This window comes from Argentina anserina, chromosome 5 (assembly GCF_933775445.1).
Source record: "Argentina anserina chromosome 5, drPotAnse1.1, whole genome shotgun sequence".
NCBI lineage: Eukaryota > Viridiplantae > Streptophyta > Magnoliopsida > Rosales > Rosaceae > Argentina > Argentina anserina.
In genome coordinates, this window is record NC_065876.1 from 7,654,767 (window position 1) to 7,678,322 (window position 23,556).

The 23,556-nt window shown below is 36.0% G+C and overlaps 3 protein-coding genes across 5 annotated transcripts in view; 2 read left to right on the forward strand and 1 right to left on the reverse strand.

Annotated features, from left to right (window-relative positions):
* The first annotated feature begins 7,565 nt into the window (after positions 1-7,565).
* Positions 7,566-10,961, forward strand: LOC126794719 (uncharacterized). Its single transcript, XM_050521487.1, has 8 exons — positions 7,566-7,705; positions 8,143-8,322; positions 8,424-8,779; positions 9,527-9,665; positions 9,779-9,912; positions 10,285-10,347; positions 10,446-10,520; positions 10,617-10,961. The coding sequence occupies exons 3-8, from the start codon at positions 8,588-8,590 to the stop codon at positions 10,716-10,718; spliced, it is 705 nt and encodes a 234-aa protein (XP_050377444.1). The 5' UTR covers positions 7,566-7,705; positions 8,143-8,322; positions 8,424-8,587; the 3' UTR covers positions 10,719-10,961.
* A 1,982-nt stretch (positions 10,962-12,943) lies between these two features.
* Positions 12,944-15,678, forward strand: LOC126794384 (probable E3 ubiquitin-protein ligase RHB1A). Of its 2 annotated transcripts, XM_050521092.1 has the most exons (6): positions 12,944-13,185; positions 13,807-13,939; positions 14,119-14,164; positions 14,273-14,548; positions 14,722-14,831; positions 14,961-15,678. In XM_050521092.1, exons 2-6 carry the CDS (start codon positions 13,871-13,873, stop codon positions 14,988-14,990), a joined length of 531 nt encoding a protein of 176 aa, XP_050377049.1. In that variant the 5' UTR covers positions 12,944-13,185; positions 13,807-13,870; the 3' UTR covers positions 14,991-15,678. The 2 variants fall into 2 exon arrangements, with proteins under 2 accessions (XP_050377049.1, XP_050377048.1); XM_050521091.1 differs by having other exon boundaries at positions 12,946-13,185; positions 14,119-14,548.
* Positions 15,679-16,104: 426 nt separating this feature from the next.
* The window catches only part of LOC126796014 (elongation factor 1-alpha-like), a 136,886-nt gene continuing 129,434 nt past the window's right edge, over positions 16,105-23,556 (reverse strand). For both annotated transcript variants that reach the window (XM_050522758.1, XM_050522757.1), the window contains exons 2-4: positions 18,544-18,563; positions 17,430-17,898; positions 16,105-17,299 (exon numbers count right to left, since the gene is read on the reverse strand). In XM_050522758.1, coding sequence (XP_050378715.1) covers positions 16,418-17,299; positions 17,430-17,891 — 1,344 coding nt within the window. In that variant the 5' untranslated portion in view covers positions 17,892-17,898; positions 18,544-18,563 and the 3' untranslated portion in view covers positions 16,105-16,417. The remainder of the gene's footprint in view (positions 17,300-17,429; positions 17,899-18,543; positions 18,564-23,556) is intronic.

Sequence of the window (23,556 nt, forward strand, 5' to 3'; positions counted from 1 at the left end):
ACCGGAACCCGGCTCCTGAAAAAATAAAAAGCGAGGGAAAGGGCTCGTGGGAGGGAAGATCGAGTGGGACCCACGCTTTGATTTCCCCGAAAAACTGTAAGAAGGGAGAGAGGAGTGCGGTCCAGCTGCAATGGCGGATTTGAAATCAAATTTCAAATTAATTTGTTTTTGTTTTTTGGTTTCTTTTATTTGTCTATATTTAGGGAGTGAGTAATGGTACGACTCACACAGTGTAGACTTTTCACCTTTGCTCTGGTAGGATAAGATCCGACAGCTGTGTGCCTGACACGTGTGCGTCATTGGGGCTCTCTCTCTCTTATTGTCTCCAACCTGACCGGGGTCGATGACTCCGGCTCCGGCCGCCTGATGGCTCGGCTTTTGCCCTGTCCTCCACAGCAGATTTTCAAGCCGGAGGAGGTGGGGTGGGTGGGTGAAAAGACGAAATTGTCCGGGGCAGACAAGGAGCCGTGGGCAAAAGATGGAGTGATGGGAGGCTTGATATTTTGTTGTCGGACAAATGGTGAGCAGGTTGGTTGGTTGGTTATGGTTACAATTTTCACGAGGGTTCAGGTTCAGGAGCATTTGTTCTGCGGCGGCTTTAATTATGAACGAGGAATTCGCTAATTACTAAGCTCCTACATAATTTGAACCCAACTACATAGTACTACTACCTGGTAATTACTAATGAGTGCATTTGTACTATTTAGCTTTAGTGATTCTGTTATAATTCTAGAGTAATTCAGTTACGTACGCGGCACATGACCAGGTAATATGTCTATCAATACTCAGTTGTATCCCATTTTCGTTCTATCGAAGAAAATATAACAATTTCTATTTATTTCTTTTTGTACTTTTAAGTTTTAACTGTAGCCTATTAGGTTAGAGTTGAAACCCTAACAGATTCAGTGTCTGAAATGTTTGGTAATATTTGAGAAAATTCCAAAAAGAAGGTTAAATCCATATGCGTTTTGAATCGATAAATTGTATGTGACCCTATGAACAAAATTTTCTATGCGGCTCGATGTGTGTGTAAACACAATAGTCATCTTACGTGCACAATTGAAAAGGTATTTGTTTGAAGTTGGTGTTTAGCTTCAATCATTTGTAACACGTCCTCTATTCTCACTTTTCACACTGATTAAACTACATGTTGAAAGAAAACACGAGACAACTACACTAAAATGATATTATTCATCTCCACTTGCTATCCGATCTTGTTCCAATACCATTCGCTTGCTCGCCCATGCTGCATATTAATACCGTCATCATTTTAATTTTCTACATTAACACGGCACAGAACAACCTTGCGATCCAACAAACTACCCAACCCTTCTACAAGGCTAAGAATTACACGGCCACCCTAAAATACTCCATTGTTCTTCGGTCCTGTTACTTCGTACCACTTATTCCATTATTTTTTACGTAGATCGAAGTTTTGGTTGTTGATCGTAAACTTGCAACAAGTATGCAGCTGAGATTTCCGAGTAGGATTTTCACTACAAGTGATGTTGACAGCAGGATTATTACACATATCTTTGCAAGTTTGGCTAGTGAGAGTGATGAACAGAAGAAAAAGGATAACAAAGGAGAGAGAATGAGATCTCGGCGACTAAAGGGAAATACATAAGAATAGATCATTGGTTTTTTGTCATCACATCGACTAAACCTACAACCTATAAAGCTCTACTGATGGTCCTCTGTGGAAAGAAGCAATCAAAAGTGAGGTTGACTCTATCATGCAAAATCACACTTGGAAATTAGTGGATTTGCCACCTGGGTGTAAGTCTTTGACTTCCAAGTGGATTTTAAAAAAGAAATTAAAAGCTTATGGGTCAATAGACAAATACAAGGCTAGACTCGTTATTAAAGGCTATAGGCAAAAGGAGGGTTTGGATTATTTTAACCTTTATTCTCCTGTGACGAGAATAACCTCCATACGGATGGTACTTGCAATTGCAGCGTTGCGCAAACTTGAAGTACACCAAATGGATGTAAATACGGCTTTCCTAAATGGAGATGTAGAAGAAGAAATCTACATGGAACAACCAGAAGGTTTTTCTGCTCCTTCTCAGAGTAAGAAGGTGTGCAGATTGGTTAAGTCATTATATGGCTTAAAACAAGCACCAAAACAATGGCATGAGAAATTTGATAATACCATGATCACCAGTAGATTTAGAATAAATGAAGGTGATAAGTGTGTATATGTCAAAGACACTGAAAATGGATATATCATTCTATGTCTGTATGTGGATGATATGCTTATCGTTGGGAGCAACGATAAGATGATCAAGTCCACTAAGGACATGTTCTAAGTTTGACATGAAAGACTTGGGACTTGCTGATGTCATTTTAGGAATTAAAATTACGAGAACATGAGAATGGCTTGTGTTGAGTCAAACACACTATGTGGACAATATTCTTGGGAAATTTGACAAGGAATGTTCTGGAATTGTCAGAACTCCTGTAGATTTGAATCTACATTTGTCCAAAAATAAAAGTGAAAGTGTTTCTCAATTAGAGTATTCAAGAATAATTGGGAGTCTAATGTACTTAACAAGTTGTACAAGACCAAATCTAGCTTATGCAGTTCATAAGCTAAGTAGGTACATGAGTAATCCTGGAGCTATGCATTGGCAAGCAATTGGAAGAGTACTCAAATACCTAAGGTATACTCGTACCTATGGGTTGCACTACACATCATACCCAACTGTTATAGAAGGGTTCACTGATGCGAACTGGATATCCGACATGAAAGACTCAAAGTCTACTAGTGGATATGTATCTACGCTAAGGGGTGCAGCCGTGTCCTGTAAGTCCTCAAAACAAACAGTTATAACTAGATCCACAATGGAGTCTGAGTTTGTAGCACTAGACAAATGTGGGGAGGAAGCAGAATGGTTACGCCAGTTCATAGAGGACATTCCTAGATGGACAAAACATGTGCCTGCGATTAGTATACATTGTGATAGTCAATCTGCAATTAGCAGGGCACAAACTAAGATGTATAATGGTAAGTCTAGACACATTCGTCGAAGACAACTACTCTAAACTAGAGTTATCTCTATAGACTATGTAAAGTCTAAGGATAATATTCCTGATCCTTTAACCAAATGGTTAAAACAGAGAGTTAGTTGAAAAATCATCGAAGGGAATGGGACTAAAGCCCATTGGAAATTAAAAATCACTACAGTGGATACCCAACCTAGCTGACTGGAGATCCCAAGATCTAGGTTCAAAAGGAAAAACCAAATTGTGGAGATTAGTTCAGATCATTGTGGGGAGTTCCCCAAGTCCATTCCTATGATGAAAATCAGTGATACCCGTAAGGATGAGGTTAAACTAAAACTTGTAATGATTCTTATGCGTCGAGAAATCGAGCAGAGAAATGCAGGTTACTCTTAATTAAGATATCACATATGCAAGAGAGAAGTGGGGCCGCTTCTAGGGGAGTTAATGAGGGCATAACTCTTATCAAACTACTTGCAGAATCAGGCGTGTGTTCCATGGCCAAAATGGGCACAAAAATGAGAACCGAAGTGTACCATGGAGACTCCTGTGTGAAGTATGTCATCATTTACACAAATGACGAATAGTTTAAAGACATCGCGTCTACTATTTAGTTAGTAAAGTAAGCATACTTTTATAAGGGAATGTTCAAATGGTCAAACTTACCTATCCTATGCAGGTTTCAACCGTATAAATCTATCACCAAATTCTATCGAGTCTTTGGTGGCCAATTTTATTCATGTGGGGAATTGTTGGAAAAATGGTTAATAAACCATTTAAAACCAAATTTTAATTGATTAATTTAATTAAGTTAAACTTATAATTAATCAAAGATGAACATAGATTTGAGTTCTCCATAATGAAGGCTACAAGATCATATGTTTGTTTTTGTAATTTGGTTTGTGGGTGAATAAGAAATTGTCACTCAAAGATGGCTACTTAGAATGAGGGAAAGGTATTTGTCACACATTGGAAAATAGAAGTGTTGAAAAGACTTTATATATAATCCATTGTGTATGGATTATAAAGTGTGTAAACCCCCTTATACCCTCTCGCGCACGCGCAGGGGGGTGCAAATCTCAGGTCACAAGGAAAACTCGTGTATGCCCGTGCGACCTGCGGACACGAATGCAATATCGAATTGAGGGTCGGAACGCATATTCTTTTTGCATTTCTGAAAACTCGGTTTTAACATTTCAAATTCTTCTTTTGTAACAACTGTGTTATTGTGTGTTATGGAGAATTATAACAGAATTAAAATAAGTGCTTGTAACATATGTAACTCATATATGTTATGATTTTTTGATTTCTATAACAGCCATCTTATTCATTGCTGATTGCAAATCCTCACTGTATAAATAGCCACCATCCTTTCATTGTAAATCATCCATTCGAAACACAATCTGCTCTCACACTCTCAAAGTTCTTAGCTGTTCTCTGGTGATAGATGGAGGTACTTTTCGAGTTCGTTGAGGGTTCTAGTTAGCTGTTCTCTAGAAATAACTGTTTAGTCGTTGTATCCTGGGAGACAAGCGCCAAACATTCTTGCACCGGTAGAGGAGGCGTAAACGTCTTAAGGACAGTGTGGTATCACACACGTCTCGACTAGTTCTTCCATCATCAATCGTTCGGTATTTTGGTTGAATTTCTTTTCGTGTTCTTCATTATTAGAGTTACATGTTTAGTTTCTGTTTTATAATTATTTATAATTCAGTTTATTAAATTATATATGTAATATATCAATGTTCTTCTAACAACGCGCGTGTCCCATTTGGACACGCAAATAAGGAGGACACGCTGGGGTATTTTTGTCCTTACCAATTTTTTAGACAATTGTTTTTTTCTCAGTCTCACTCATATTCAATCTCAAAAACAGATCTCTGATCTCACCACCTCCGTTTTCTCTCCACCGATCCACCCTAAATCTTCACCGCGTCCGACCACCTACTATTCCTCCCACTCGACACTTCTCTTTCCTTTCTCCCAGGTCACCATTTCTATCTTAAATTTTCGTTTTTATGATTGAGTGATTTGGTTTTATTGGGATTACATGCTAGTTGAATTGGGGTTTTGTCTGATGATTTTGGGTTCACCATTTTAGATCACAAATTCAAGCTCCATTGCTTTAGTTTTCATGTTTGAATCTCTCTGTGTTGAATTCAAGCTTTTACCTTGAGTGTTTGGCATGATGACAACTGCTCAGGGTTGTTCTTGATTTTCACTACTGATACTGTCTGGGAAAACCTTATTTCATTGCATCTTGTCTCGAAACTTAAACGTATCCAGCCCTGTTCAATCAACACTTCATAGCAATATTTTAGACTTGATTTGAGATTATGTTTTTTCTGTCTATAGATATTCTATTTAATTGGTAATCCAGTTCTGTCTATCAAATGATATATATCGAGTAATTTAGATATGTAAAGACACTGCACTTGTCATCTTTAAAAATTGATGCTTGAAGTTATTGCCTTATAACTTTTTGCCTTTACTTAGTTTGTTGTTCTAACCAGGTAAAAGCTTTGGTCCCATGATCGCTTAACTCATATGTGGTTTAGTTTCTGATCCATGTTTTGAAGTTGTGTAATAGTTCACAACATTGAATGTATTTTTTTTTTGGTGTTGAATTATTAGTTCTTGTTTTGGGTTTTGATGATGTTTGATAAAGTGGGTTGGGTTTGAGAAGGGTGAGATTGGAGAGGTGTTTTGAGTTGAAAATTGATTGAATATAAGGAGTTGAATTTTGGGAAGCTACACCTATCTGGTTTTGTTGTTTTCTTTACAGGAGAATCCTGTATCTCTCATTTTTGCAAGACTTGAAGTGAACAGTAAAAGGAAGGGCCAATACACCAAACGGTAAGGCTGTGAAGAGCTGCTATTGGTTACTAACAAAGTTCATTGCTTTTTATATTTTAAATGTAAAGTCTGAAACTTTGATTCGAAAATGTGAAATTTAGAGCCTATGAATGAATGTTTAATTATATTAAGGTTCTTTAATTGCATTAAGGGTCAGTGGTTGGTCTTTAATTGGTAATCCAACTATGTATATCAAATGATATATATCGAGTAATTTAGATATGTAAAGACGCTGCACTTGTCACCCTAAAAAATGATGCTTGAAGTTATTGCCTTATAAGTTATACCTTCACATGTCAATGTGATAACTGTGGTTCTTGATTTGCATCTCCTCGGTTTGATGTGCATAATAACTACACTAAAACTGATCTTGCTGAGCCTACTAAAGTAATAATGACAACATTGCATAGAATTGGCGTTTATTTACAGACATAGGGAACAAGCTTAAGCCAAGCATGCCATCTCTAGTGAGTCTTAAAAGAAGACTTATGCTGTGACATGTGAGCATTCAAGTTCGAGTGTTCATACAGATCCAAGCCAAGGCTTTGAGATAATTCTTTTCTTAGACTGCTCGACTGGTGGATATATATAGGACTTATTCAGATTAGTTTGGAGGCATCATGATATACATATGACTTATTTACTACTGACAATAGCTTAGCTATGGTGCGATCACATTTGTGTTTCAGTGTTTGTTTACATTTAGTGTCCTTTACTAAATAAATCATGAAACTTCACGTATTTAAAAAATATAATTGAAGTTCCAGTCACCTAATCATGCATGGTTGTTGATCTCTGATGATAGCTGGTGTTTAGTTATAATGCAGTAAAAGTTTTGGCTAAAATAAAGTAGTTAGGTTTGTTATTTGCATATAATGTCTTCTAGACATTTGTAATAGACATCTTAAAGAACAATTGAGAACTTGAATCATAAATAAAGGATTTGTCTACAATTACTTATCATATTTTGAAGTTGTAGATCTGCATTGAAAAAATGACAGATGTTACATGGCTTGAATCTATAATTTTTATGCAATAACAGTTTTGGCTAAAATGAAGTAGTTAGGTTGGTTATTTGCGGATAATGTCTTTTAGACATTTGTAATAGACATCTTAAAGAAAAATTGAGAACTTGAATCATAGATAAATGATTTTTCTACAATTACTTGAAATGATATTTTCTAATTTAATAAATTATGCAACTTATTTTTTAAAATTAGGTATATTTATTTAAAATAATATTTAATTCATGAACGTATCCGTGTTCAATAAAAATTTCATTTGGCGTGTCCGCGTATCGAATTGTGTCCTTTAGGACTACTTGTGTCCGTATCCGTGTTTCTTAACCTACAACTTAACAGAAAAATTGACAAACATGTACGTAAATTGTGTTGGGATTTCAAATTCATACACCATTGTGATATTTTAGAAAATAAAGTCATTTTAATTCTCAGTGCGTCGTACACGTATGATTCTTAAAATTGTGCCTTTAAGAAACGGGGCCCAAACATATCACGGAGAGCAGATATGACCGGGGGCCATGCACCCGTCGGTCCTCACGACACCGAGCCGAGCCAAAGCCGCGCCGAACCGGTTCCGCCGGTCACCGATGGAGTGAGCGTACGGCATATGGCAGGTCGTTTCCTTGGCAGTTGGCAAGCAATTAGTGTGCTCTCCCCTCTCTCTCCTCTCTCTCTCTCTCTGCAAATTCCAAATCCTCTTCTTCACTGAAAATAACAAACCTCCCCTCCTGCATTTTCTCCACAATCTTTTTCAAATTTTCCATCACTTTCCACTTCACATCTGTTTTTTTTTTTCAAAATCATTACTTGCATTTCCACAGGTAGTAACTCCCTTGCAATTTCACCACTTGTTCATGTTATTCATGTATTGCTGGTTCGATTTCACCCCCATAATTATCAACACTAGCTAGCTAGCTAGCACCAGCTCAGCTCAGCTCATTGTTTCCACTTTCCAATTTTGCTTGCTATTAGTTCTTGGTTTCAGTTTTCACATATGAACCAACCCTAATGCTCTAAGATTGTCCTAATTTCGATCAACAAAGGTTGATATGAATTTTGAACTGAAGCTGGGCTCTCTGTTCTTGTTTTGAGCAAAATAGAAGCTAATGTTTGTCCTTGATTTATTGAAAACTTGGAAGTTTTTACGTTGGGGTTGCCTTGTTTAATGTTTTTGAGTATTTTTGAGCATGAAGGTTTTCCCCTTTGAATTTTACACATGTAGAAACTAACCTCTGTGTCTGCATATTTTGATTTTCAGGGTAGCTCATGTCACTGTAGAGAGGAAAAGCTTGGGTCTCGGATGATCTGAAGCAAACAGTGCTTCATTTATTGTAATCAATCGGAGCCCGTGACTCTGTGATTGGATTGGATTCTATTTTCTCCATTGCATTAAAATTTTCAGTACAAAGTTCGTGTCAGACCTCACTCAAATTCATGGGTAAATGCTCTCTTAATTTCTCTTTCTCTTATTACTCGTTAGTTAAGTCACTGTAAAGCATCTGGGTTTGTTTATGACACAGCCTCTGTTTCATGCTTCAGGGGATCAAAATTGGAGCTTTTTGGCTTGAATTGTGGGAACCCATTTGGGAAAGATGTGTTCTTGATTGGAAAGATGGGTCTTTTGGAGTTTGCGTATTGAGGTTTAGAGGTTTGCTTTGTTTTTTCGAACTGGGTTTTTGGTACAATTTGAGGAATTGGGGGAAATGATGGAGTCTGAGCTGTGTGCTCCTAGGGTGTTATCACCTTCTCATGAGGAGAGTGGGGATGATGAGCTTTCAGTTCTTCCGAGGCATACTAAGGTGGTTGTTACTGGGAATAATAGAACAAAGTCTGTGTTGGTGGGTCTACAAGGAGTGGTCAAGAAAGCTGTTGGGCTTGGTGGTTGGCACTGGCTGGTATATAATTCATTTCTTTTTTTCTTTTTTCCTTTTCTGAACTTTGTTTTCCCATTCCAAAACTCTCCTGATCTGTTTTTGTTGATGGGCTTTCTGCTCTATTTTGGTTTTGAAGGTGTTTTAGTCCTATTTGTTTAGCATCTTGTGAGTTGTGAGTCAAATCTCACTTACTAATCTTAACATGGTCTTTTAGAGTTTTAGTTGATGCACATTGGGAAATATTGAACTATGGTTCACATGTACAATTAGTTGACCAGAAAAGGGTGTTTGACCCATTGGGCTTAAACTATCAACCTGATATCAGAAGCATCCATCCATGTCTGACAAGTAGGTTGTAATCTGTAAGCTAGCTTGAACATAAGGCCAAATCAAGTACAATTATGATGTCTTGCATACTGTTCTATTTATTTGATTGTACAATTTACATATTTAGTTTTTTTTTTTAAAAGGCGAGTCTTTAGTAAGATTTCTTTTTTCGTTCAAGATTTTGTTAATGTTGCTTACTCTTTAAACTTTACCTCTTTTCTTAGAACTATCATAATTAATAGTAAGTTCTATGATTTTATTGACACTTTGATTAGTCACAATCAAAACTCTTTTAGACAGTAAAACTGAGGAAAAGGGTTCTGGTATTGATCTTCCTAATTCTTGGTGTATTTTTTTTTCCCATATTCTTCCTATGGGTTGAGAACATTGTTATAACTACTGTGGGATGCATATCTAAAACCAATGATTTTGCCATACAAGGTTCTGAAAAATGGGGTTGAAGTCAAGCTGCAAAGGAATGCATTGAGTGTGCTGGAACATCCTACAGGGGATGAGGAAGATTTTAATAATGATAACTCTAGCAGTGAGTCTGAACTGGGTGTCAAGGAGAATGTTTTCGGTAAGTTTTCTATACCATAGACCCGATGAACCTCAATTCCACTCTTACTTTAGTACAACTATGGCATTTATTTAAATGTTGAATGCCATTTATTGGTGGTCTTCTTTGCGCAGCTAGGAGTTTTGAGTTCCAGAGACCTAATAAACCAAGATTTCGGTTTCCAAAATCCTATGTTCCATCCATACCAACCAAGTCTATTTATCATGGCAGCTACCAAGAAATTCAACCCATCCACAAACCTCAGCTGGTAAGATATATGGGAAGAGGTCTCATGTGTGTTTGATCAACTTAATACATCATTTATCCTGTAATATAAGTACAACATAAAAAAATCTGTTTCCATTATGGTTCACATCTAAACTTTCAAAAAAGAAAAGAAAAAGAAAGATATAGTAGTGGAAACTTGCTGCTTAAAACATCTTCTGACAAGTTCTTGAATATTCCGTTTGCTTATATATGGTCACCCTAATTGAGTACTATGGCATCATCGGTTGTTCTAGTTTCCGAACCAAGTTAGATCTTGTAAGTGATTTGTTGTTAGTTTGGTTCTCTTGTTTGAATTGAGTGACATGCGCTTGCTGCATTGCTTTTATGCCTAATCCTTTGGATGGATGAACAGAGAGTAAACATGGCAAAACTAGGAACAAGCACATTGCGGAGGTACTGCAGGCACTTCAACCTTGTGGGTATCACTGATTTCTACACTTACTGTGTTTGTTATTTTACCTGGTTATTTAATGTTGTAACTAATTCCAGCCTGATTGTCATTCCGAACTGTAGGTAAGCAGCAGTTATTCCATTTCAACAAGGGACCAATTGATTAGCATTGTACAACGACATTTTACATCACAGCTGGTCTCTCCCTCACTCAATCCCATGTGTTTTGACATATAGAATACACAAGCCTGTGTGCATTACTAGTACTAATCCTTTTTATACTTTGGCTTGCAGATGAAACTAGATGAGGTATCAGTGATCACTGAGTTCGTCAAAGCAGCAAGGAGGCGCAAATCTGCCGAGTTGGCTAGGAAACGTACAGAGCGAGAAATGTGAATGCTGAATGTTCGAATGCTTGTATATCTACCCCAAGTCCCTAACCTTTAGATCAGATCTAATCATAGAGTGTGCAGTGGAGATCACTCCCTCAAATCGTAACTTTGTAGTAAATACTTCTTAGCTCTGCTATATATCATTAAATCCTTAGGTATCTCATCATCATGATGCTATCCTCTACATGAGTAGTACAGTCGGTTTTCAGAACAGATCATATCATTGGTACAATGTGCAGACTGCAGAGAACAAGCTATTGATACTTGTAAATTAATGTCATTGTTCATCTCTCTTTCAGCTTTGAGTTTCTTTTCTTTATCACTAGCACCCTGACACACGCAACACTCGTGCAATCAAAAAATAAATAAAGAAAAGACGTGGGATTCTTTCACATTTTATCATTTAATTAAGGGTTAATTCCTCTTATAGTACCTAAAATATGGCTATTTGGACAATTTGGTACATGATGTATGAAAACAGACAATTTGGTACCTGATGTATGAAAACGTATAATTTGGTACATGAAGTTCTCATTTGTAAGTCATTTTATTACCTCTATCAATTTTGATCATATTTTAAGGTTATTTTTGTCATTCTAGCCTTAAACTCATTAAATTCATATTTTTCTTCATTTCTTCCTATAACTGCCTCCTTTTGGAGATAATTAAATTGATATATATACTCCACTTAGCATCTACTTCGCATATATTGAAAATAATTTTTTCTTAATATACTTATTGTATCCTAATTATTTTATGCAAAGGAAATAAATTGCCTTTATGCAATTGTATTTTTTTATTAAAATATTTTTTAATTACTTATAATTAAAATTAATTTAGATTGATAGCTACATTATGAAAACTTATATACGTAAATCATCACAGATACTAAGTGGATGAGTTATCAAATTTTTAGTGATAATTTAGAGACAATTTGGAGGTATTATGAAAAAATGAAGTAAAATAGAGATAGAATGATGGAAATAACCGTGAAAATATGGTCAAAATTGACATAAGTACCAAAATGACCTAAATTTGAGAACTTTAGGTACCAAATTGTCCACTTTCATACATCAGGTACCAAATTGTCCAAGTAGCCAAACATTAAGTACCATAGGAGGAATTTACCCTTTAATTAACCTGTTATTTTGGTTTTGCGTAACGGTTTGTGTCTATTTGTGATAGTAAGATAATAGAAGTACAGATGCGTCAAATCTTAATTTGATATATTCTTGGGCTTCTCGCTTTATAATAGTAGAAATAACGGTTATGAATGTTTCTGTTTTCTACTAGTGCCTATATTAAGTGTAATTAAGAGCAACTCTAATCATAATGTCAAATGACATGTGGACACTCTAGCAGTAATAATTGACTTAACAATCCACCTCCAACAATTGTGTCAAATTTATCTCAACATCAAGCCCTTTAGTGTCAAATTTGACATATTGAGCTCCTCTAGTCATTTATTTGTTTATTATTTTCCTCTCCTCTCAATCTCTCATCCGTCTCTTTCTCTCTTTCTCTCTTTCTTACATATTGATATTAAATTCTCTTCTGAATTTCAAAAGAAAATTAAATATTAATATTATTTGACACAATTGTTAGAGAAAAAACATATCAAAAATAACTTTTCCATATCATAAAAAATTCAAATTTGACTAGACCAAAATAACTATATCATTGGAAATGATCTAACAACTCTGCCATGTATACATTTCCAGTGTTCCAAGATAAGTGACCACTGACCACCAACTTTATAGTACTTTCTCAACTCCCGTGTGGCTATGAAGTACATAGTGGGCCACAACTCTGGCCCAACCAATCTCTCAATTTCCCCAAAACAAGTACAAAACCCAAACCAAATTCAGCTTTTAATAATTTATTAATTTCTTCTGGAAAATAAGTATTTATAGTAAAAAAATTATTTTCCCTCTGAAAGTGGTTTGGTGTCACACAAACCCTTCTCGCTCTCTGATACAACCATCTTAAGGGACACCAGCAACTCCTCTATGAACAACCACGATCCAGTAGCTTAGTCTGTAGTGATCCATTAGGCCCAAGTAGTAATGAGCTGTTATCCTTGCACTGACATGATGGTGGTCCTGTACCACGTGTCTAGATCAGGCTTCTGCAGATGGAATGCCATCTTGATATATTCTGTAGTCGCAGCCATTTTGAAGGCATGAATGAAAATGAACTCCTCTTAATTTTTCTCTTTTCTCCTTACTGCTAATTTAGTCTGTATCACTCTCGCTCTCTCTCTCTCTCTCTCTCCTCTATAACGCACTCTAACCAAGTCCACCTTTTCTTCCTCACTTTTCCAAATTCCCGATTCCGATTCCGATCGCCGCCTCCTCCGTCGCCAACGTACTCCATCTCCTCCACCTCTCCGACTCAAACGAAGAACTGCCGCTCTATTCCTCCCGCCGATGATTCACACTTCCTCCTGTAACGATCGTTCACGCTTCTCTGTAAGCTTAGCCGCGTTCTCTAGCTGATTCTGTGCTCCCTACGACGTTCGATATCTACTGCTTTTGCTTCCTGGATTAAGCTCTATGCGTTTCACTCTAATTTGATGCTTTTGTTTTTGTTTGATAACTGTTTTGCTTCAATTGCATAGCGATTTCTGCGTTACTGATGTGCTTGATGCTTATATGGTTGGAAATGATTGTTCATCGTTACGGTGAAAGGGTCGGGTTGATGAGTTCGGTGCTTTGCTCTTGATTTTTGGAGGTGATATTGTAGCTATTAGTGTATAGGAGATGGAATTGTTTTGGAGATTTTCGGTTTAAGCTACATGAATTAGTATTTAATACACAGCTAATGTCCGTATGTGTATTTTATTAAGTTCATTTCAGTTTTCGTGTGATCGGCATGGTGGAGTTTGTGTTAATTTGATTCTCTGGATGATTTTGGATTGGCTTTTTTCTTTTCTTTTTATTAATGGAGATTTGAAGGTGGTTGCGTGGGAATTGTGCATTTGAAGCTGTAGGTTCTTTGATGAGTGTTTAATGTGTTGGCTTATTGATGTTATCAGTTTTGCTGAGTGCTTGGATGATTTAGTGCGATAATATTGATTTTTTCTGGTGCAGGAAGGGAATATGTGGTACCGAGTGGTGATAATATTCAGTGTGGAGCGGAGATAAGTACGAGAGAATGGGAGGCTGCTGCTGTTGTTCTTCCAAGGCAACCGAGCTGCAGGCTGCGCCTACGTACTACTATGTTGTATGATGCTTTCTCTCACCTTTGTGCCTTGTTTCTCTTCTGTTAGTTAATTTGTAATGTAGTTTGGAGCTCGATTTTTCCTTTAGACACTTTTTATGTGAAGTATCAACTTAATATTATAGATATCAGAGAATAGTTTGAGGTGAAGTTGATTTTGTTGTTGTTCTACATCTCTACAGTATCCAAGGACATCTGAAGAGCATGTGCCCCTGTCATCACGCCAAGGTACCTCTGCGCCCTCCACTGGCCTCCTTGTTGATACGAACCTGGATACATCAATACCTGACACTTATAGACCACCTCCTGCCCCTATTCCATATGATGTGTCAGCAGGGCGTCCTCAGACTCCACCACTGGCCCAAGGAATTTCTGGCAATAAAAGTGATGCAACGTTGCAGACAACAACTTCTGATTCTGTTCAAGAAGCAGCTGGTGACAATCCTCAAGAAACTGCATCCAAGTGTGAAGACATGAAGGGTGCAGACAACAAAGGGGACACCGAGTTAGAACTTGATTTAATTAAGAAGGCAGATGTTGAACTTTCAAAGCCAGTGGAATCTGTTGCTTTAGTTACTGAGGAGGAGGATGTTTGCCCCACCTGTTTGGAAGGTAAAAGTCCTTCAAATAACTCCTTGCAGACAATTCTATTTCATCATTTATTTACTATGAAGGAAAGGAAGAAAATAGTGCCATCTTTGTCATTGGCCTTGTTATTGCCTATTCTAGCCACATTCTTTGTTTTCAGTTTGGTACGAGATGATGTTCCTTTTTTTCCTGTGCAGAGTATGACAAAGAGAATCCAAAAATTACCACGAAATGCGATCACCATTTTCACCTTGCATGCATTCTTGAATGGATGGAAAGAAGTGACACATGTCCCGTGTGTGATAAGGTTTGCTCTGTTTACAATTTTCATAGTTTTGTCACTTTTGTGGTTTAATGCATTAATTCATATGAGACATGCCCATCATCAATTCATCACGCATGATATTGAGACGGCTCTTCTTCACGTATGATGCAGGAAATGATATTTGATACTCCAATTGATTAGTGAATCAGCAATACAAATCAAGTTCTTTCCTTTTTGAAGTATGGTTTGAGAAACGGAGGTTGCAAATGCATGAGGTTTTTTTTTTCTTCCTTTTTATGGGATCACTCTTCACTTGTTCGGTGACACTGTGACAGTCATTGATCGGCTGTTTAGAGTTTTTTTTTCTTCTTCGGAGTCATGCTCATTTAGATCCAGTAACTTCTGCATTTGTTTCTTTTCAACCCAATGATAATGAAAAGGAAGAAGGGGATTAGATCATAGAGCCTCAAATTATGAGTAATATAATAGTTTTATAGCTATTGCAGTCAGTGGGATAGTAGTAATCAGATTCATTAGTTACCAAACAAAAAAAGAGGTGAACTATAGTTCGCTCGCTCCGAATATAGGACTTTTACTCTGGTCTGGTCAGTGGACCTTGCTTTCTGTTTGAACTGGTTAAGAAAACAATAGAAATTTACTTTTGATGCTGTTGGTGTGGTTGGTCAGTGTAATGGAAGATGGAAGGTTCAGGTGAAAGGGGCATCTTTGTTTTTTAGTTCAATTATGTATATAGATATTTCATAATTATTTTGATTGGGTGAATTCTACTCGTAGATTCACGTTATACATCTCCTAGCTACTGTTGATCTGTTATGAGAATTTGCTTAAACGCACATGGTAGCTCTTCAAAAATTGCACACTGTTATGAATTGGCCTTATTTCCTTCTTTTTCATGTTTGGAAACACGAGGATTGCACTTAAAAATGATACTTTGGTTTTCCGCTTCCATCCTGAATAGTAAAAAAGATGGAAGTACCAAAAATGTATTTTGTTTACAAATCTTTTCTTGATGGATTGAGTTTGATATATCGTTTACTGAACCTTATCTATTCATCTCTTTAATTTTATTCTGAGCATCTCAAACTGACTTTTGGATACTCCACGAATCGGATATTTTTAGAGCACCTCTTTAGTGATGTCAAAATCCACGACTAGTATAAAAGACAGCATTAAATCTTTTAACTGTGGATGTTAATTGGAGGTTCATGTTTACAATTTTGACAGCTTCCAAGCTTCTGGTCTTTCATTTGTTAATTCACTTATCTGTCTGTCATCTTATCGTTCAAAGACTAAATGGGTTGTATTATTATGATTTTTGATAAAAGAAAAATTATTACTGTATTTCATTCGATGCAGTATATTGCTCAGTGTACTACACTGTTCCAATTTATTATAGCTAGGACAACAAAAACAAGACTAAAAACACAAACTCGCCACCGCCGATCAAGCACCCAATTCTGCGAATAGCCACGCGAAGACGGAGGAGACTTGAGCCAATGACTGACACTGACGGCAATTAAGGACTGATTGCAATCACTAGTAGCAACCAACCATGCTTTATTGTAAGTGCTATGACCACACTGAAGATAGCCTGAAAAGCGCACAATTCATTTCTTCTTGGCTGCAGACTTCGTAACCTTGGCTCCGCTAGGATCCTTCTTCTCCACAGCCTTGATGACTCCCACAGCAACAGTCTGGCGCATGTCCCTCACGGCAAAACGACCTAATGGGGGATACTCGGAGAAAGTCTCAACCACCATGGGCTTGGTGGGAATCATCTTCACAAAACCGGCATCACCATTCTTTAGAAATTTGGGCTCCTTCTCAAGCTCCTTGCCGGAACGCCTGTCGATCTTGGTCAGAATCTCGTTGAACTTGACAGCAATGTGAGAGGTATGGCAATCAAGCACAGGAGCATAACCATTCCCAATCTGGCCGGGGTGGTTCATGATGATGACCTGCGCGGTGAAGCTGGCTGCTTCCTTGGCAGGGTCGTCCTTGGAGTTCGAAGCAACATAGCCACGCTTGAGATCTTTCACTGCAACGTTCTTGACGTTGAAGCCAACATTGTCACCGGGAAGAGCCTCCTGGAGAGCCTCGTGGTGCATCTCCACGGACTTAACTTCAGTGGTCAATCCAGTGGGAGCAAAAGTCACAACCATACCAGGCTTGATGATGCCAGTCTCGACACGCCCTACAGGAACAGTTCCAATGCCTCCAATCTTGTAGACGTCCTGAAGTGGAAGTCGGAGGGGCTTGTCCGAGGGTCTCTTTGGCTCGTTGATCATGTCAAGGGAGTCGAGAAGAGTTGGACCCTTGTACCAGTCCAGGTTGGTGGACCTCTCAATCATGTTGTCACCCTCAAATCCAGAGATGGGAACAAAAGGAATTTTCTCTGGGTTGTATCCAATCTTCTTCAGATAGGATGACACTTCCTTTACGATCTCATCATACCTTGTCTTTGAGTACTTGGGAGTGGTAGCATCCATCTATATATGAAACAGCATTACCATCAGCACTATAGCTAATTAGTAGAAGCAACGACAAATGCAAGCTACATTACTTTAGTGCTGTGGAAATTAATACGTGAAAAGTCAAGTTTTTCACCCAAAAGTTTACCTTGTTGCAGCAGCAAATCATTTGTCTGACACCAAGGGTGAAAGCAAGGAGAGCATGCTCACGGGTCTGACCGTCCTTAGAGATACCAGCCTCGAAACCTCCAGTAGTAGAGTCAATGATGAGGACGGCACAATCAGCCTGGGAAGTTCCAGTGATCATGTTCTTAATGAAGTCGCGATGTCCCGGAGCATCAATGACAGTGCAGTAGTACTTAGTAGTCTCAAACTTCCATAGAGCAATATCAATAGTAATACCCCTTTCACGTTCAGCCTTGAGCTTGTCAAGCACCCAAGCATACTTGAATGAACGCTTGTTCATCTCAGCAGCCTCCTTCTCAAACCTCTCAATCACACGCTTGTCGATACCCCCAAGCTTGTAGATCAAGTGACCGGTGGTGGTCGACTTCCCTGAGTCGACATGGCCAATGACCACAATGTTGATATGAACCTTTTCCTTTCCCATAGTGAATCTGTATGAACAACAGCAACAAGAACAAGTCATTAAACTGCAAATTCCCTAAACCAGCATCTTCAAAGTCACACTTCATCGATATAAAACCACATGCAGCTGAAGGCTGTCACTTTGTAACAATCATATATACTGCACAAACAACTAACCATACAGCCGAATATTTTCCTTTTCTACAAAATTGCCAGAAACAGTAGACTAGCTTAAATAGTCTTCCCAAAAGAACAGAAACGCGGCCACTCCGCAATCATATAAAATCAAATAAACTGCAATTTTCTTCTAAGTTAAACATACAGAAAGCTTTTTATCACTGTGATAAAACATAGTTAACGTACATACACAGACTCAAACAGTCCAATAATCACAAAACACAGAATTGAAACAGATGTCGTCATCATTCAATTCAGTACAGAAATAATCGAATCGGATTCACAACTACTCCAACAGAAACATCATAATTAGCCAGCATATTAAGTTCAAATTAGCTGAAAACAAAATTGAGAAACAGAGACCGATGCATAAGATTCAAAGCTAAAACGAATTCAAACAACAGAATCAGAGTAATCTAGATGATCAACAGCAAACAACTAAAGCTAATCGATGCTAAAAGCGTGAGAAAATAATAAAAGGGAAAGAAAATTCGTACCTGGAAGCTCTAAAACTCTAGAGTGAAAGAGAGAGGCACAGGAGCTTATCCACGATGTAAGGTTTTCAGCTAACTGTGGGGTTTATATATGGGTGATGTGAAACAGTGAAAAGTTCATGTCAAGCAGACTATGTCAGGATTTACTTGAGCACCACGAAACAGGAAGACTGCTTTTGGTTGAAATTATGAATGATTTTGATTACTAGTTTTTTTGGCAATTGTCATGTATGCCAATTCCTCTACCAGGTTTGACGACGGCTTATCTTAATACGTACTAGAACTAATGTGTTTCAACACCTATGAAGTAAATATACAAATCAACATAAAAAGAAAGACAGATTAGATAGACTTGCAACCCAAGAAATTTAAAGGCTTTTCTAAAATTTTCAGCGATTGATAAACTTCCACACGGTATCGATGTTGATGCAAACTTATAATACGTAACTTGACAATTTAATTAGGTTAGTGTTTAGAGTTTAGATAAACAACGGTGTCTTAAAAGCCCAATTAGAATGCTTTAGCTACGTAATTAGACTGCTGTACGAAACCACTGTGATATCGAGCAGTTGCTTGGTTTGTTGAGTGGATGGAAAAAAGTGACACATAGATTTCCCGTGGTTTGTTAGTCGCGTCCATGAATTGATCACGCATAGTGCTAAAATAACTCCTTTTCGCTAATGATGCAGTTGGAAATGAAAATTGATCTTCCATTTTATTTGATTAGTGGCATGGATCGATCAGCAATTCAAGTCAAGTTTGTTCATTTTGAATTGAGGCAAATGCATGATTTCTTACGTTTCCTATTCCGAGGGTGAAATAAGCTGCTCCTGAAGTGCTTAGAACGCACTCATGTTCAAAGTACCAAAAATCCAAAATGGATACAAATCTTTTTTTTTATTATAGAAAATTAGAGTTAAACCCAATAAAGGAGCATTTCTTTAAATAATGTATGAATGATATTTTGAATACATACATACTTCCATTCATTTTGAAATGTCATGATTGAATACCCACAAACTTTCATAGATTTTATAATGATTTTTAAAAATCCTAATTGAATACACCTAGACTTATATTGATAATTAAAAGTATGTATTGAATACATTTAGACTTTTTGAAATCCATGAGTTTCTTTAAAACTCCCACTAATTTCATATACAATACACCCCCCACTAAGCCCACACTTATCTTCTCTTTCATTCTACACCCAAAATCGTTTATTATTAATTCTCATTTTTTATAAGTCTAATCTACCCTTCTAACAAGTAATAAGCTATATTAATTAATTTTCCTAATCTTGGATTTTTGCATCTATTTTAAATGTGAAACAAATCAATTTCATTCATAATTAATAATTATGGATGGAATTGATTTGTTTCATATTCAAAATGGATGTAAAAACCTAAGATTAAGAAAATTATTTAATATAGTTTTTTATATGTTAGAATGGTAGATTAGACTTATACAAAAAAAAAAGAATTAATAATAATAATAAGCGATTTTGAATGTAGAATGAAAGAGAAAATGAGTGTGGGTTTAGATTCAAAGAGGTGCTTTATTGGGTTTAACTCTAATTTTTCTCTTAAGAGGGTGTATTGTATATAGATTTGTATGGATATTTTTTTTAATTCATAGACTTTCAGAATAATCCACAGACTTTTTAAAAATACCACAAATTTTTATAGATTTATGTCGATTTTTTTGAAATCATTGACTTTGATCACATATTTTTATTGATTTATGAAAATCCACTAAGTTCATTATGATCGACTTCTACATATTTCATAAAAACAAATAATGTTATAACTAAAGATAATTAGAACATAAATGAAAAACATCTCAATGTAACGAACAAAAATGAAGGTGTATGTACCAAATTGAAGCTATTTTTCTTTAGTTAAGAAAATAACGCATGATAACTGAATAATATGCATACTATGTCTCAGTTCTCAACTACAAACACACGGTTCTGTGATAATTTGCTTCACTTCTGGGTGCGCCTTAAGCATCCAGGTTGTCTTTATGGGTTCTTTAACACCTCATGAGTGTTATTAGATGGGAATTTAATGAATGTTAAGAAAAATATTTATGAAACAACTTTTGTTCTAAGTAAATTGATTGCTTGTGTCTATTGTAAAAAAAATTAGATAATCTCAATTATTTATATGAAAAAAAAACCTCAAATTTAATCTATCGACTAATAAGTACCATAAAAATGGAAGTAAATGAATCGTTTATGAAGTTTCAAGCTAAAGAAGTCACTGTTCATGAAACATTGATATCATTATTTCATTTCTTCTTACGTACGTTTTTCATTGTCATTGTTTTTATTGTTAGTATTGAATATGTATCAACATATGGGAAGAAGTTTTAATAAGTATAAAGATACAAGGTAAAAACATAACATAAAAGAAGAAGAAAAATTTATGGGATTATAGATTAAATAAATATGTTGGGTTGTAGCCTTGTAGGAAAAAGAATTGGCAAAGAAAAGACAAAAAAAATAATAATAATAGAGAATGAACATCTTTAAACACAATAAGAAAATCCATGGAAAAATTCATGAAAATCTTTGGTCTAGATGTTAAACAAATTTTAAATTATGATGTGTATAATTAACACTAGAAAGTCAATGAGATTTCATGAATTTATAATTCCATAAATATATTAATATTTTGAATATTTATAGACTTCTATTCATTTTAAAAAATCTTGATTTAATATTTCCAGACTCTTATGGAGTCTATAATGACTTTTAAAAATCATAATTGAATACACTTAAATTTATATAAATAATTAAAAATCTGTATTGAATACACTTAAATTTTTAAATTTCATAGATTTCCCTGAAAATCCCACTAATTTCATATACCTCTTAATCGCATGAGTGACAGAATTTTAAGTTTTCAACCTGAAACTCCGTGTCCACGCGCGTGTGAAGAAAAGTACCACTGTACTTTAATACTGATTCTTCAGTATTAAATTTGATAATGAATCAATAGAAGAGAACTTCTTTCGTGGGGCAACCTCACTACGTGGCGGTGGGGCTGTCCAATAAGGAGCTTATCAAGAGGGTATTTTGGATATGATGGTTATTTAAGTGAATGTAACATATGAACACTAAAATACTTTTCCGATAAGTGATTGGCTAGCCTCATAGCCATGTGGTAGAGAGGTCTGCATATAAGAATTGTTCTCAATAGAAAAGCTCAGTGGCCAACATTGTAGAGCTCTAGGCGACAAAAGCAATGGCTCTGTTGCTCTCTCACAATAATTAACCCAATTATAATTTATTTATTTTTAGTATTCGCTGGTTCATTACGAAAAAAAATTCAGTTGGTTAGCCATTTATTACATCAATTTGTTGCATACGTAACATTTTCAAAATATTTTACTTCAACAGCAAGGGTTAATAGAAGTGGAAGGCTATACGTACACGATTTTGGGTAAAACACACCATTATATATATATATATATTGTCCATTTAAAAAAAAAAGTATCATTTGAAGTCGCAAGACGCCCAACTCTCTGCCACACCCTGCACACGTACAACTATTGCTTCATAGTCCTTTGCCTCAATTCCACTCGTCACAATTCTTTAATTAAAATTTTGAGTGTTCCATATAGTTTATTGTTAAGAATCTGTCAAAGTGTTTGCTTGATTTAAGGCTATATGATTAATTTAGTACATGATGCTTGTTTTGGTGAAGTTTATTTGAGATTTTAATGCTTCCTTACTATTATATAGGGTTCATAGATATTGAAATGTTTGTCAGTTTTGTTGTCTCATCTTCTTTCTTGTTGTCAAGATTGTGTTTGTATATGGTTTTAATAGATATATTTTTTCATATCCCTTGTAAGTTATGATCATATAGATCTGGCATAGGTCTCAATAGTTTTAGATAATAAGAAGATGTGGATTGCTTGATGCTTTCTTTTATGTTAGTGTAACTTGTAATATTGATAATTCAATGCAATAACCCGGTTCCATAGTTGCCGACTGAATGGATTTCTTTTCTTGATGATTTAATGGTTTTCTATATTGAAAAAGAACTTGCTAATAGCATTGATAATGATTCTATGATTACAAAGTTTGAATTGAGGGGGTCTCATATGATACGTTTAGTTAGCTTATTATTGCATACTTGCAAGTTGCAATGTTTTAATGTTTATAGTTTTCAATTCACGAGGTTTGATTTTATGTATTTTCAGTGTATACTTTGAATGAAAGTTATAAAAGTGTGATGATCATCCTCCTATTGGGTTTCAAACCTTTAACAGAAAAAAAATGGTGTGGTATATAAATTAGCCTAAACATCTTTTGAATCTTGGATCCGCCATTATCAACACATTCTATATTTTACATATCTGATCATTTTATTTTAAAAGAGCAAATTTAACGCAACAAATGCACCAATGGTATGCAAGTCACATACGCCATTAGTTGTTCAACTCTGTTAATGTTCCTCAAGGGGTGGGACGCTTTTCTTAGTCTTGTTCATACTATTTTCTATTGTTATTAATCATGCTGAGATGCTCAAATCTGCTAATTTTCTCTTTAATTATATTATTTTACACACTTCTTCACCCACCTGTCAAATATTAGTCCATGTGATTAGTTAGTGATTTAAACAAAAATGAGTAAGATTGCATATTGATTGTCGGTTCATTTGCACCTTAGTGGATAGAGTAATTTTCCTTTGGATTATCCTTTAATAGTTTCGAATTTTATGTAAATATATGGAAATTAGGAGAAAAAGGGACAAATATTAAGGGCTTTAAATTTATTTTCTGTATTAGGAGAAAATGAAATTGAAATAGAAGGAATTAAAGTCAGTAGACCTAAAAACATGAATCATAGAATCTCAAACTACAAATTTATGTCTTGAATCTAACTCTATGATTCTCATCATCCTAAAATATAGATTACATAGGCCAATTTCTTTTTATGAACATTTAATAACCGAAAAGATAGAGAAATTATTATTCCTGCTCCAGAAATTTCTCGCACAC